The 13,997-nt window shown below is 47.8% G+C and overlaps 1 protein-coding gene across 1 annotated transcript in view; it reads left to right on the forward strand.

Annotated features, from left to right (window-relative positions):
* Positions 1–13,997, forward strand: part of ANKUB1 (ankyrin repeat and ubiquitin domain containing 1) — a 126,207-nt gene that overhangs the window by 19,321 nt on the left and 92,889 nt on the right. The window contains exon 2 of the mRNA XM_086944086.1: positions 1,457–1,600. Within this exon, the coding sequence (XP_086800212.1) occupies positions 1,457–1,600 (144 nt within the window). The remainder of the gene's footprint in view (positions 1–1,456; positions 1,601–13,997) is intronic.

Here is a 13,997-nt window from a genome sequence, read left to right on the forward strand (position 1 = left end):
TCTGGCCAAGAATCCCTGCATGTTTTCACGTGTTCTGAAGGGGAAACAGTCCGAATAGCAGAGCCACGTGTGTTCCGACTACGCAAGCCCTATCCTGCTCGCCTTAACCACGCATATGCCTTAACCATGCATATGCGTGGTTAAGCCAGTGAGCAGTCTACCTGCTGCTTGCAGCTTGGCAGAAGCACGAAGATGCCAGGAAGAGAGGATCCGGTGAGGTAAGTGGGGCTGGTGCTGAGGCTGGGTTTGGTGAGGTATTTTGTATGGGTTGGGAGTTGGTTTTAGACCTGTGGGGTGGTCGGGTCATTTTCAGGACTGGGGAAGGGGGGGGGGGGGGAGTTCTCAGGGCTGTGGGTGGGGCATTTTCAGGGCTTGGGGGGTCTCTGGTCGTTTTTAGGGCTGAAGGTTCGGGGGTAGATTTTTGCGTAAGGGCAGTGAAAGGGTGGGGTAGTTTTAGGGACAGCGTGAGAGGTGGGAGGGGGTTGTGGTTTTGTATATTAAGTGTTAGGGACAGCGTGGGGGGTGGGAGAGGGTTGTGCTGTTTGGACCACAGGATGGGGGGCAGGCAGGGAGTTTGTAGCTTGGGGAGGTGGGTCATGACCTTAGCCATGTATACCCCTTTACCTTCCATGCCATTACTGCGAAATTGTATGGTAAAGGTGAAATTGTATGGTAAAGGCATTCTTGGTAAAGGAATGCATGGTTAAGACGTATTCGTAGTTCAGGCTGCGTGGTAGAGGCATGTGTGGTTTAGCCATGCGTGCATCTATCATACAACCATTCTGAGGTATACATTTTTTTTCAAATCTGACAACCTTAAACTGATTCCAATATCCTATTACAAAAAAAACAGAATTTTGGAGTATTTAATTTATCACTACAGATTTATATTTTATTTTTATTGTCTGTAATGAACATGATAAAGCAAGACACTAAGGATTTAAGAGGTTTGAGGGAAGAGCGAGGGTGGGACAATGTATTAGAAGGAGATAATATATTTTTGCCTCATATTAAAATGATATTGCAAGTCACCTCAGAGTTCCATGACCTTATAAAGGAACTCTGCATTCCACTTGTTCTTTTATATGATCACAGAACCTGCTGACTTGTAATATCCTTATGCTGAAAATTATATATTTATATATCTTAATCATGTGATCACCAAGTGAAGGCAAACAAAGACACTACGTAACAGAATGTAAATATATGTATACTTATGAAACTTATTGTAATCCTAGAGATCGTGCCAGTGCAGAAGACAGTCCTTCTGTAAACTGGTATAGTGCTTAGAACTGGGGTCTCCAACCTTTTCTATACGAGCTACTTACGTTTAATGAAAATCGCTCCGAGCTACTAATAATAGTGTTGTGATAATGACCTCATCAGTCGGGTTTGCCAGCAGATAGGTTTTCCTGCCATGCATCTTTGAAAACAATTTTTGATGAATTTATTTTAGGACCGTTTCCATATTCAACTGTCAGACGACAAGAAGGGGAGGCGTTATCTTGAGCTAATCTATGCAGGCGCCCTGCTGAAGGATGAGTGGGTCCTGGCTGACGTAGGAATCACACTTTGCTCAACCATTAAATGTGTTGTCAAGGTACGTAATAAAAGGATTGCACTTGCTAATGTCTCATCCACCACTCGCCCCATTTCTAAATGATGAAAGTGAAAATACACCTCCAATGATATAACAGTTGTAATACATTTTAGAGACTACGGCTCTGATTTAGATGTTGGTGGATGGTGAATCATCGCCATGGTGGAGTTTGAATGAATGAATGAAGCCAGATTTATATAGCGCTACTTAGCCCAACGGGCGTCAAGGCGCCTAACCAAATAGAGTGTAAGGTCAGAGAGCATGCTTACTGGTAGGCCTTAGGGAAACACCACGTCTTTAGGGCTTTCTTGAAGAGGGCCATAGAGGGTTGGGATTTAATCTCAAGAGGAAGGGCGTTCCGCAGTTTAGGGGCCACAGATGAAAAGGCCCTTCCGCCCCTTCTGACCTTGTTTGTCTGAGGGACGGATAGAAGGTTCTTTACTCCTGCCATGGCAAGGGTACTCCTGCCGCAATATTTAGGGATGTTGCCGGCCCATTGGGCATCTCTTACATTTACAGGAACTGCCATCATAGCGCTTTGTGTCAATGCAGTGAAAGTGTGCCTTTCTTCTCCATCACAGATCATGTGACAAAATTCTACATCTTCAGTCTTACATCCAGGGCAGTCCTAACTACATGCGGTCTGAATGAAGCAAATACATCTGCATAATCCTGTCATTCGGAGACACTGATGCAACATGTAGCAGTATTTTTCAATCATAAGCAAATTCCCTTCCCAAATCCATGGACGATGAATCACAATTGCCATTCAACCTGTCCATTTCCCTGCACTTGGCAGAAAGCACCAACCGCGTACTCTGGATGTAACCAAACTAATGTACTGATCCACCCTCACTGCAACCACCAATGACTTAACATAATGAAGTATGTTGGACAATAGTAGAAATGAAGAAAGTGGAATGGCATATGTGAGGATACAGAAATACTCAATATTGCTGCTCTAACTCGTTAGTCTGCCGGGCACTGGTGTGTTTGTTTCTTTATGTGGCACCAGGATTGAGAACAGTCGTGGACCATCCTGGTCAAGTGCTCATGATGGTAAACAACGTTTATAACGAAACGTTATCTCCGCGGGGAATCACAACGCGGTCGTTATCACGACCGCGTTGTGATTCTGCAAACAATTACTCCGCAAGTCGGAACAACAACTTGTGGAGGAGGGGGGGAGGTGTTGGATTTAAAATCCAACACCTTCCCTAGTGTCCGCATAGACTGGAGTTGGAATAGTAAATTATACTATTCCAACTTCCAGCGCCCCCCCCCCTCCCCCCCTCTGCAAGTCGTTGTTACGACTTGCGGAGTAAAGGTATCCGGAATCACAACGCGGTTTTGATAACGACCTCGTTGTGATTCCCCGTGGAGAAAAAGGCTGCGGGATTAGATCATATATTCCTCATATTGTACCCCCATGTTGATGCTGATTAACCCGCGACCCATGTACTCCACTGCAGGTCCAGTTATGTTTGGGTTGGATCTACAAATTCTACAGTGGAGCAGAAAGTTTTTAGTTTGGTTGACCCGCTCGACTGAGATTCCGCAGGCCAGCTAGAGATCTACTAGAGAGTGAAAAGAGTGATACTTTTGAAAAGAAAAGCCAAGGGTGCCATCTCTTGCTCACGCTTGAATCAAAGATACATGACCTGTGCCCATCTCACATATCCTGTGTCCAATTCAGGTGGAAGAGTATCAGCCCCAGCCACAGCCTTTAAAGTACATTTATATTCACCACAAATACAACTGGGTGCCTCCAGTCAAAACAGATCCTGAGACACTAACCATTATATGGGATTCCTCAGGCACTTTCTCAACAGTACAAAGAGAGAGGCACTTGGATTTAGTTAAGTCCTATTTCAAATGTAGATTAGTGGCTAATTGGCCTAGCACCCACTGTGAGGAAAGTGAGAGGCAAAATGGGCACTTGGACCAGAACATCAGTACATGGATGAGGGGCTGTATTCCTGTCGTTGCTCTCCTCTGGAGAAAGGGGCCTGGTGTACGACTGAGGAAGAAGCTTGCACTTGCTCCAACCTCAAGAAAAGTGGCGAGATACTGTCAGAAGGGTCAGAAAGAAGACTGAACGCAGAACTGCAAGGACTTGCCGCTACATATCATCATGAACCTGCTTCCTGGAATTCAAACAAAAACTGAATTGTGCTGCCGGGCACTATGGAGATTGTTTTCTGCTTTTCTTTCAGCACTTGCCCTGTGAGAATACCCTCTTTACGTGTGCGCTAAATCCACCATAGCTGTTATCATTCCAGAGTGAACCACTCCTTTTATTGTGAAACAAAAATGATGTGTGAGGTTTTTGCCCCAAAAGCTTTGAGTCTTCTTTCCATGTAATTGTGTTGGACACCTGGAGCGGCAAAGGTTACGCAACCGGACGCCTGTCCCAACCCCCTCCCAAAGACCAGCACTACAACCTGCATCTCCCTGTTGGGTCCCTGAAGGTGACCTTCAACACCGCTACCCTGCAGCTGTCACCCACATTCCTTACAATTTTTATTCAGCAGTGTTCACAAATGCAGGCATGCTAGTCTGTGAGACTGTGAAAGTGATCTCAACAACTGATCAAAATATCCAGTAGCTATTGACCTTTTAAAACACATCTCTATGGAACACATTTTACTCAGATTTGTGTGTATATGTAAAGTACCTCTAAAGTACCATGTTAATATTTAGTCTTTACTCAATGGGTAGCCAATGTAAGTATTTTAGACCCATTATTACTGTGGCTGCTCAATTTTATCAATGTTTTTTCATTAGTGTGGGAGACCTTTTAAGAAGCCTGGACAAGAATGTGGTCTGTAATTAAGGTGTGAACGTACTTTGCACGCTCCTATTGATGGAAGGGGACTTCAGTTTGCACTGCGTTGATTTTATAGTTGGAGTGATAATGTGGAATTTATGGTCATCTTTGAGATTTGCACTATACAATGTAACAGCAAACAGATAATGTGGACCTAGTTTGTGGGGTGATTGCTTGATAGGAGTATCTTTGTTTTAAGACCCATAAGATAGAGGCAGTCTGGTGTGTGGTGAGTCTTGGACTCCTCAGCATTTGATCAACAACATCATATTCCGGGTTCAAAAATATGGTAAACAGCGCAATAAAGCAAACTTCGCTACTAATTGATAAAGCTGCCGTTGCTAACAAAAACCATGCATGCGCAGTGATTCAATCATATCAGTTTCTGAAACCCCAACCGTACTTGTCCGAACACTTCTCACATCACTAAAAGCACTATTTTACGCTGTTGCGGTTGGGTTCGTTCCCCACAAAGGATTTAACCCCGAAATGGAAGTCAACATGGCCTACTAAAGAATGTCGCCTGTGTGAACAAGGCGTCTGCCCCGTGTTATTGGAACCTCGAAAAATAGTTCTTCGGGAGATTTTTAGGAAGCACCAATTGAGATCGTGCAGAGCTGCAGTGATACAATGCCTTGGTGGACTGTCAATTCAGCTGTCATGTCGAGCCGTCACCTTTTGGAAAATAGCAGCCAAAGAACTGGACAAAAAAGACAATAGTCCACACAGCAAAGGTATATGACTGACTGGTCACTCCCTTTCTGCACAGACATCAAATATCGTTCTTTTCATATCGAACTGCAATGAACTTCTTACAATGTTATCGTTTTAACTGTCGTTGCGACCAAAGCTTACGAAAGGATAATGGTTTTTACTTGTCTACATTTTCATAGATTTTAACTTCAGTTAATTATTATGTAATATGTGTTTTTCTCATGCTCTTATGATTTTTAACGAAATCAAAGAAAAGTAATACTTACTTACTTATTCAGCAGTGTTCACAAATGCAGGCATGCTAGTCTGTGAGACTGTGAAAGTGATCTCAACAACTGATCAAAATATCCAGTAGCTATTGACTTTTTAAAACACATCTCTATAGAACACATTTTACTCAGATTTGTGTGTATATGTAAAGTACCTCTAAAGTACCATGTTAATATTTAGTCTTTACTCAATGGGTAGCCAATGTAAGTATTTTAGACCCATTATTACTGTGGCTACTCAATTTTATCTTTTAATGTTTTTTCATTATTGTGGGAGACCTTTTAAGAAGCCTGGACAAGAATGTGGTCTGTAATTAAGGTGTGAACTAACTTTGCACGCTCCTATTGATGGAAGGGGACTTCAGTTTGCACTGTGTTGATTTTATAGTTGGAGCGATAATGTGGAATTTATGGTCATCTTTGAGATTTGCACTATACAATGTAACAGCAAACAGATAATGTGGACCTAGTTTGTGGGGTGATTGCTTGATAGGAGTATCTTTGTTTTAAGACCCATAAGATAGAGGCAGTCTGGTGTGTGGTGAGTCTTGGACTCCTCAGCATTTGATCAAAAATATAGGTAGTGGGATTCAACAAAGTCTGCTAGGTGGAACGCATCACCTTTTATTAAGCCAGACCTTGCTTCGAGGAACCCTGAAGCATGAGATAGAATCAACAGGGCATTGGCAATACCATAACAGTTGTCTCTAGGTCGATGGAGCCCCTAACTCAGTAAGACACAAGGATCTTGACCATTAACACTATAATAGAGGGGCGTGTTTGGCTGAGAATGTTAGTCCACTGTTCATTGTTTAGGAAGTGACGATGTAGGGGCTTGGGCCAGAGTTCATAGTGCTAGTCACAGCTCTTAGTCCAGATTTTCTTGCAAGAACTCTTCTTATAAAACAATGGACAATGTTGTGCAGGAGGGATTTGTTGAAGCTTGGTGTTTCATCACTTTCTTAAGCTGGTAGATGTTTGTGGCAAGTCAGATTTGTAGGAGGATGCCTTCCCACATGCTGGCAGCACACATGGAGTGGGCCTATTTATGGATCTTCTTTTCTTTGCAGTTCTGTGTCTTTAGTCTTGGGGCCAGATGTAGGTAAATCTTATTTACCGACTCTAAAATACCAAATTTTACCGATTCGGTATTTTAGATTCGGTAAATAAGATGTAGGTAATTATTCTGTAATTTTTACCGAATCGGAATGATTCGGTAATTACTGAATTGGTATTTACCGATTCGGTAATTGCCATTGATTCCTATGGGCTTTGAGGCCCATAGGAACCTATGGCAATTACTGAATCGGTAAATACCGATTCGGTAAAATTACCGAATTGACAAGGGGGACAGGGTGTCACTTTGACACCATGTTGCACCCCTGATTCAGGCTTGTGTGCCATGTGACACACATACATCCCCACAGATGTGCATGTACACAGGAATTCGTTATTTACCATGCAATAGTATTACATGGTAAATAACAAATTCTTAAGGGCCTATGGCACTGTTTGCAGTGCCACCTACATATAGATTTACCGATTCGGTAAAGTTACCGAATCGGTATTTTACAGAATCGGTAAATTTACATATTCAGTAAATTTACCGATTCTGTAAAATGTAGGCCCCCTACATCTCAATCACCAAATACCGGTCGGTAACGGTCGAAATCGGCCGTTACCGACCGGTATTTGGTGACCTACATCTGGCCCTTGGTCTTTTAGTATATAGAGCACTCACTTTTTGGCAAGGGTATATTTGGTTGTCATGGCTTTGCATATGCTGTAATAAGTTTTGAAGAAAATATGTACATTCAGGGCTAGTCAGTGGTTGCAGTAATGTGGCCAAAGCTGCCTTTTCCATTGTCAAGCTTGGGATATAGGAGCACTTCTCTTGGAGAGAGAAAGAGATGGCCCTGCTAAAGCCAGTCAGTAGTGTTTTCCCTCTGCCTATGTAAGAGAGTCTGGATAGTAACTAAGAATGTGTTTTCAAGGAGCTATGGTTTTATTGTAGTGAGCAGTGCAAGCTGGTACCAGGTTTCTTGTTTTATCTTGCTGCAGCAGTATTTAAAGAAAAGTGGCTATCAATATGAATGGCAAGTGATTTGGCACATGCGGTGAAGGTTGGTGAAAAGACCTCTAGATGCATGACTGACAGCCAGGTTTCATTGCTTTATTGTTATGTGGGAATGTATTTGTCCTATAGTAAAAGATGCATTTCATGTCTACATTAAATATGATGACGGACAGCATTGAATCACGTCAATGCCAAGGGTATTAGGACATAATGATGTCAAACTACCAGGACAGAGGCAAACTAGCCTAAACATTTGCTTTCTATGTCCTAGACTTAAAGAAAATGGGAAAGCTTGCCTTGTGGTCAGCAATGTCATAAGTTTCAGAGTGGCCTAGCAAAAGGGAGAAAGCAGGCACTGCCACTGACCAGGATTTAGAAGGCATCATTGATCACTAAGATGGTGGTGGGTTTGAGGACCTTTTTTAAAAACAATTTTTTCATTAATACCATCAATTAAATATATACTGATTAAAAAATGCATGAGTACCCGAGGAAATGCAGCCAGGAATAAATAAGCTATAGAGAGAGAGTTAACATTTCATCTATCAGTTTCACAATAAAATAGCAGCAGTTAATGCCTTCCCAAATCCGAGGGATTGCAGGTTATTCACCCTATTATCGGCTTGCTTCGCAGTTGTTTTTCCAATTGTAGAGCGGGCCCAGATACATTTTCCTACTCTTTTTGCCCTCCTACCTTCCTTTCATAAATCTCCTTCTCAAGATTAAAAATAGATAAAAGCTGTGTTAGTCATTGCTGAAAGGTACGGGGGCTGGGTCCAGCCATGCAAATTCTAGCCACTGCCATGGCCAAGAAAACAAAGTATTGGTGGGCCCTGGACGTTCCTTCATTAGTAACCCCCGTTAGCATTAACTCAGCTGTGAGTACTACTTTAATCTTCAAGGAGTGCTCTATGAACGTTTCTATAGCTTCCTTCAGGGTGTCTAAAATCGGATAGGTAGAAAACAAATGAATAATATCAGCTTCTGTACTACAGCATCGGGGGCAGAGGACCCCTGCAGAGCCTCCCCATTGAGCGATCTTGGCCGGCGTATAATGAAGTGAGAAGATTGTTTTGTAATGTCGCGTCTGCAACCCAGCCGACCGCAGGATGGAGTGGCCAAGTTTAAGAGAGTCTGGAAGCCTGATGCTATTCTTACCTAGTCTTTGTTTCCATTTCTCGCAACGCTTCTCTAGATAATCAGTCATCAGCTGAGTCAGCCATCCATATATTTGACTTATGGTACATCCCTCATGGTCCCAAATAGCCTCCATTATTAGTTCCTTGCTAAATGCTCTTAGCCCCCTTTTCTTTTTTGCTAAATAGCTCCGCACCTGCAAATATTTGAACAAATCTTTCCAATCCACCCTGAAAAACAATTAGATTTTCTCAAATGGCATTATTCCACTTGAATCTAAGGGTTCTGAACCTAACTTTCTTGTAGTAGCTAGGTTTGTTACATTTCAGAAGCCAGTTAAGAGCCTCCTTTCCTATTAACAACTCATATATATCTGGGAAGCCGTTGCTACACCATTGGTCTGTAACCTCCCCGCCCCCCAGTAAACCCTGCATAAACTGAAGTGCAGCTGCCCGATAATACATTCTTAAGTCCGGGACAGCCCATCCCCATCATTCCCTGGGAAGCGTCATGAATCTGAGAGCCCTCCTGGTCTTCCCATATCCCCATATAAATTTATTAACCACGTTTCTATCCCTTGAACCAGTGGTTTTCAAGTTCAAGGGGTATTTTTCTGAATAGATAAAGTATCTATGGAAGAAAGATCATTTTGATAATATTGCATCGGCCCACAATTGTAAGATGCAAATTACTCTGTCGAGATCTCTCTTCTCTTTCTGAATAACCGGCGTAAGATTTAACTTCACAATTTAATCCGACTCTGATGTTATAACCACACCTAAAGAGGTGCGTTTGAGGTCGATTTTAACATGCTATTGGTAAATTGATTTTCTCTATTTAAATAGAAATACCAGAATTTGTAGTGCACAGCTACCTCTGGAGAAGTGTCCCGACGCTGGGGGCCATCAGGAATACGGCTGCCCGAGGCCACCCGGTGGCCACTCAGGAGGGCAGCCCTCTAGTAACAGAGGGCTTCCCCCGCCCCCCTCTCACCTTACTCCTCCCCTGGGCAGGAGGAGTCCCGAAGGGAGCGTGGGGGCTGTGATGTCACGTCCCGTGCAGCAGGCAGGGTGAGGGGTACTTAAGTCCCCCTCGTAATTTTACCTGACTCTTTGCTGCACCGGACGGGTCGTGGTGGCCTCGGCCTCGTGGGGACACACAATCTCGAGGCCCATATCCTAAATTTCTCGGTGAGTTAGGATTCTGCGTGTCTGTCCCCCCCCCCCCCCCCCCCCCCCCCTCTGCTCGCTCCCTCCACTCGGGAGGTAGACGCCGGGCTAGGCGGCCTGCTTAGTTGCGGGCCGCTGAGGGGGCAGGGGTCCGGTGTTACCAGCAGAGAAGCTGTCGGTCGCATCCGCGGAAGAATGACAGAGATCGGGGGTTGCAGGTAGGGCCCCAGCTCGGGTAAGTGTGGCTGCCCTCCCCCCATGATCTGCTCGCTCCCCCAATATGGGGGTTGACGCTGGGCGGGCGGCCTGCTTAGGCACGGGCCGCTGAGGGGCCGGGGAAGCCCCCGAGGAAACTCATGTCTCACCCGTTACGGGTGGGACACTGCCTGTGGCTGTGAGGCCTAAAGAGTAAGGGATTTGGCCTGTTAGACTGAGCCCCGCGGGAAGACCCGCGGAGCACCCCCGACACCTCACTCGACCGGGGGTGGGTTTCTGGATCCTCCGCCCCCCCCCCCTTTTTGCTGCCATTACCTGCCGGGCTCCATGTATCGCGGGGCACGCCGCAGCATTGCAGGCAGCGGCCTGCCTTCCAGCCGGGGACCATGTTGCTCCGGTCCCCGGAGTCGAAAGAAAAAGCGGGGTAGTTGAGTGTTGGAGCCTGTGCTTTGTGGTACGAGGCTCCATGCACGATCCCAGGCAGTCCCACTACCATCCAGCACGGAGCAGTCATCACGCTTCTGCCGACCTTCCCTGCGTGCAGGACATTGCACGCGTGCTATTTAAACGGCTTTCGGAAGGCGAGGTGGGGGAGAGAGGGAATTCGCGCTAGTAATGAGGCGGCATAGGGGGCACACGAGATGAGATAGGGGGCGCACGAGGAGCAGTGAAGGGTGGGGCTAAACCGGATATACGGGCATGGTGTCGTGTGGCCCATCGTCCGGCAGACACAACCTCAAGGATGGTGCCGGGGGTATCGGTCAGGATGGGGCTTGGCTGCACCAGGCGCTGTGCGCATCCGGCCCGGGGATCGAGCTACAAAATGGCGGCTTCCGCGTATCACGCAGCCCCATGGATTACCTGGGTAGCGCTCTGCTTCGACAACCCCCCCCCCCTTTCAGACCAGGGTTTCAGTCCCACGTCCGCCAGTATTCAATAAGGTGTGGACACGTAGGGGCCACATCAGGACGCAGCTACGGATATAATTTTACGGTGGCTGCCCCTAGGGGAACGGGTCCAAGCAGACTGATGCCGGTATATTCCTATCATATAGCTCAGGAGCTGCGGGACAAGATTAAAAGCACCAGCGGCACAGAACAGTTCACACGCCCCCCCCCCCCAAAAGCAAGGCAGGCCAGTCTGTTTTGGCAAGCGGGGGGGCGCTCGGGAAACGGTTAGGGCCCACACGCCACGAGGGCCTGCAGGCAGCCTTTGGGAATGCACCCGAGCCGGCCCTCCTCCCCCCCCCCCCCCCCGGCAGGTGTAACAGATTGCGTATAGCGGGTGGTAATGGGGGTAACGACCGGAAGGCACAGCGAATTGGGCAGAGCGAAGCAAAGGGCCATTTAGACAATGAGGCATAATTGTGGGGGTGTGTTTGTGTGCACTCACCTCTATCATCTTTACAGGTCAAGGACGGTGGCTATCCGCGTGCGTGCAAGGAGCAGCATTGATGTACATGGTCCAGGTAATTTAGGGGGCAACAAGGGACAGGGTGTAGGCACGGCAGGTTGGCCACAACGGGCTCGGGCAGGGCAGGTCTTGGCACTGAGGACTTAAGTAGGGGAAACAGACGTGGGCCCAGCGATTGGGCTACCTGGCAGTTTCGCCGAAGGTATCCCCCCGGCCTCTGGCCACAGTGCAGTACTCATGTGTCTATTTTCCTTTCAGCCCGCCTTTGTGCTCGAATATTTGTCACTGGCCGCAGCCTAGCGCATCAACCGTCTACGCCCAGGATTACAGTTTACTAAGGTAATATACAGGTGGTAAAGGGACAGGCGGAGTGACGGTCGAGGTTTTTTTTTTCCAGCCATGTAACACGGCGATGAGGAAGGAGGGCAGGGCCCAGCAGAGACCGGGAAGGGGTCCCGAAGTGCGGACCTTCACCGCCCTTAAGTTCGCTGGCTCACAGTTCCATTTTTTTTACAGGAGTACAGACCCTGAGGTGACGGCATGACTAGCCAGGGATCCCCCCGCTTTTCTCGCAGATATCCCAGGTGGAGTATTCCCTGCCAGGAACCTCCCAAGATGGACAGTTGGCGGCCGTTATGGACATGATAAGGGTTAAAGGTGTGGCATGGGCCAGCGAGCTACTGAGGGCAAATAGTCCAGGGGACTCTGGAATTGCCATGTCGGCCCCACCAGCGGGGCAGGAACTAGTGGAAGAAGCAGGGCCCACCAGGTCCAAGAGGGTTCGTAAGCCCACGGTCAGAGACTTCCCGGCAGAACCGCTGCCAGCCAAGGTCCGCAGCTTTGAGCCGGCAAGAACAGTACTGGTGCATGCGGCCGCCTCTCCACCCCCTGCTGCCAGGGCAGCGACCCCCCCGGTGGCTGCATTCCCTTCTGCAAACTTTGCTAAACGGGAGGACCTTGGTAAGCTCATAAACTCCCTTGCGGACTTCATGGCAGAAGTTAGAGCGGGCCTAAGGGCCACCAGTCACCCCGTAGGTGCGGCCGCAGTGATTTCGGGGGTTGGGGGAGTGGCGCCAGCACCAACACTTCAGCAGGGGTTTCCGTCACCCAAGTGAGGGGCGGACGGGTTGACACAGGGGGGGGCCTTCAGGGAGGACCAAGCACAAGCAGTGATTCAGCCAGGTCAGAAGTAGTGGGGGAAGACTCAAGGGACTCAGGCTGCCAGCAGAGGGCAGCACCTGTCGCCTCACCCACTCCAGTCCAGCCCCCACTGCCCCCGATTGCCGTAGTTGCTCCCCCGCATCCCACAGCGACCAGCCCCTCTCCCAGTACTGCAACTCATGTGGCACCAGCGGTGCCAGTTCCACAAGTAACCATGGCCCCACTGCTGTCAGGCAGGTGCTCCCTAGCCTGGGAAGTGCCACTGGCAGCTAAGGAAGGAATATGGCGCAGGGAGTTCATTGATCTCTTCTCACTGCTCATGCATGAGGCGGAGGGGCTGGACACCAGAAAAATGGGGGGCGAGGAGGAAGACAAGAAAGTGCGCTTTCAGGCTTGGCCCTTGAAATCCATCAAGACGTGGAGGCAGGCCTTCGCCATCCTGGCTGCAGTAATAATGGAGCGATTCCCAGAGCAGGGGCAGGGCCTGTTTCAATACGCTAGCATCATAACTAATGAGGCAGAAACCAATGGGGGCATGGGCTGGTAAAAGTATGATTGCGAATTCAGGAAGAAGATGGCCATGTGCCCTGATCTGGGGTGGGACCAGATGGAGGTGCGGCTGTGGATGCAGCACATGGGCAAGGGAAATGTAGAATCTGCTGAAAAAACGACCTCCAACTACAGGTTGATGTTTGCACTGGGGGCACATTTGGTGTCCCTGTGCATAGCCCAGTTCAAACTGGAAGCAGGGGCTACCAACCCCTGCTCTGGCGTGAAACTGGACAAAGGAAGTGGGTGTAGCCACTCCTCTTTCCAAACCCTCCCTTAGGTGGGTACCCCAGCGTTTGTCCCACCACATCCATGGGTATAAAGTAGGCACCCCTGACTAGAGGTCTTTAGATTTACCTGGACGAAACTCTGATACTGAATCCTGGAACTTCGATGATCTACAAGGCGATAGATGACTGAAGAATCTACCTTGGAGTAAAGGAGTTACTCCCCTGTGTGGCAGGCACCAAAGACGCATCTGACCGGTTTGCATCTCCGAAGCTCCCGCCGGAATCTGAACAAATTGGAACACAGGAGGTGGGTTCCCCGACTTCCCAGAGGCCGACCAAAGTCCCCAGCAAAGCTGAGAACCTTAGCCCTCGTGGGTATCATGGAACCGGAATCCCTGGACACCGTGCACACTTGCAAGTGCATATGCATCTTGACAATCCTCAAGGCTGTGCATTGGGTAACTTGTAGCCCAGACCCCGAGCAGTATTTCCACTGAAGATTGCTGGCCTACACTCCACGAGTGTTCCATGAGCCGGCCCTTTGTGTTTTCTCTCGAGGTACCTTCGCGATCCCTCGTCCGTCGATCTGTGGGTCCCTGAAAAGGCAACTTTAACATTCCTTGGGCTTCTCT

Source organism: Lissotriton vulgaris, chromosome 11, assembly GCF_964263255.1.
Source record: "Lissotriton vulgaris chromosome 11, aLisVul1.2, whole genome shotgun sequence".
In the NCBI taxonomy this organism is placed as follows: Eukaryota; Metazoa; Chordata; class Amphibia; order Caudata; family Salamandridae; genus Lissotriton; species Lissotriton vulgaris.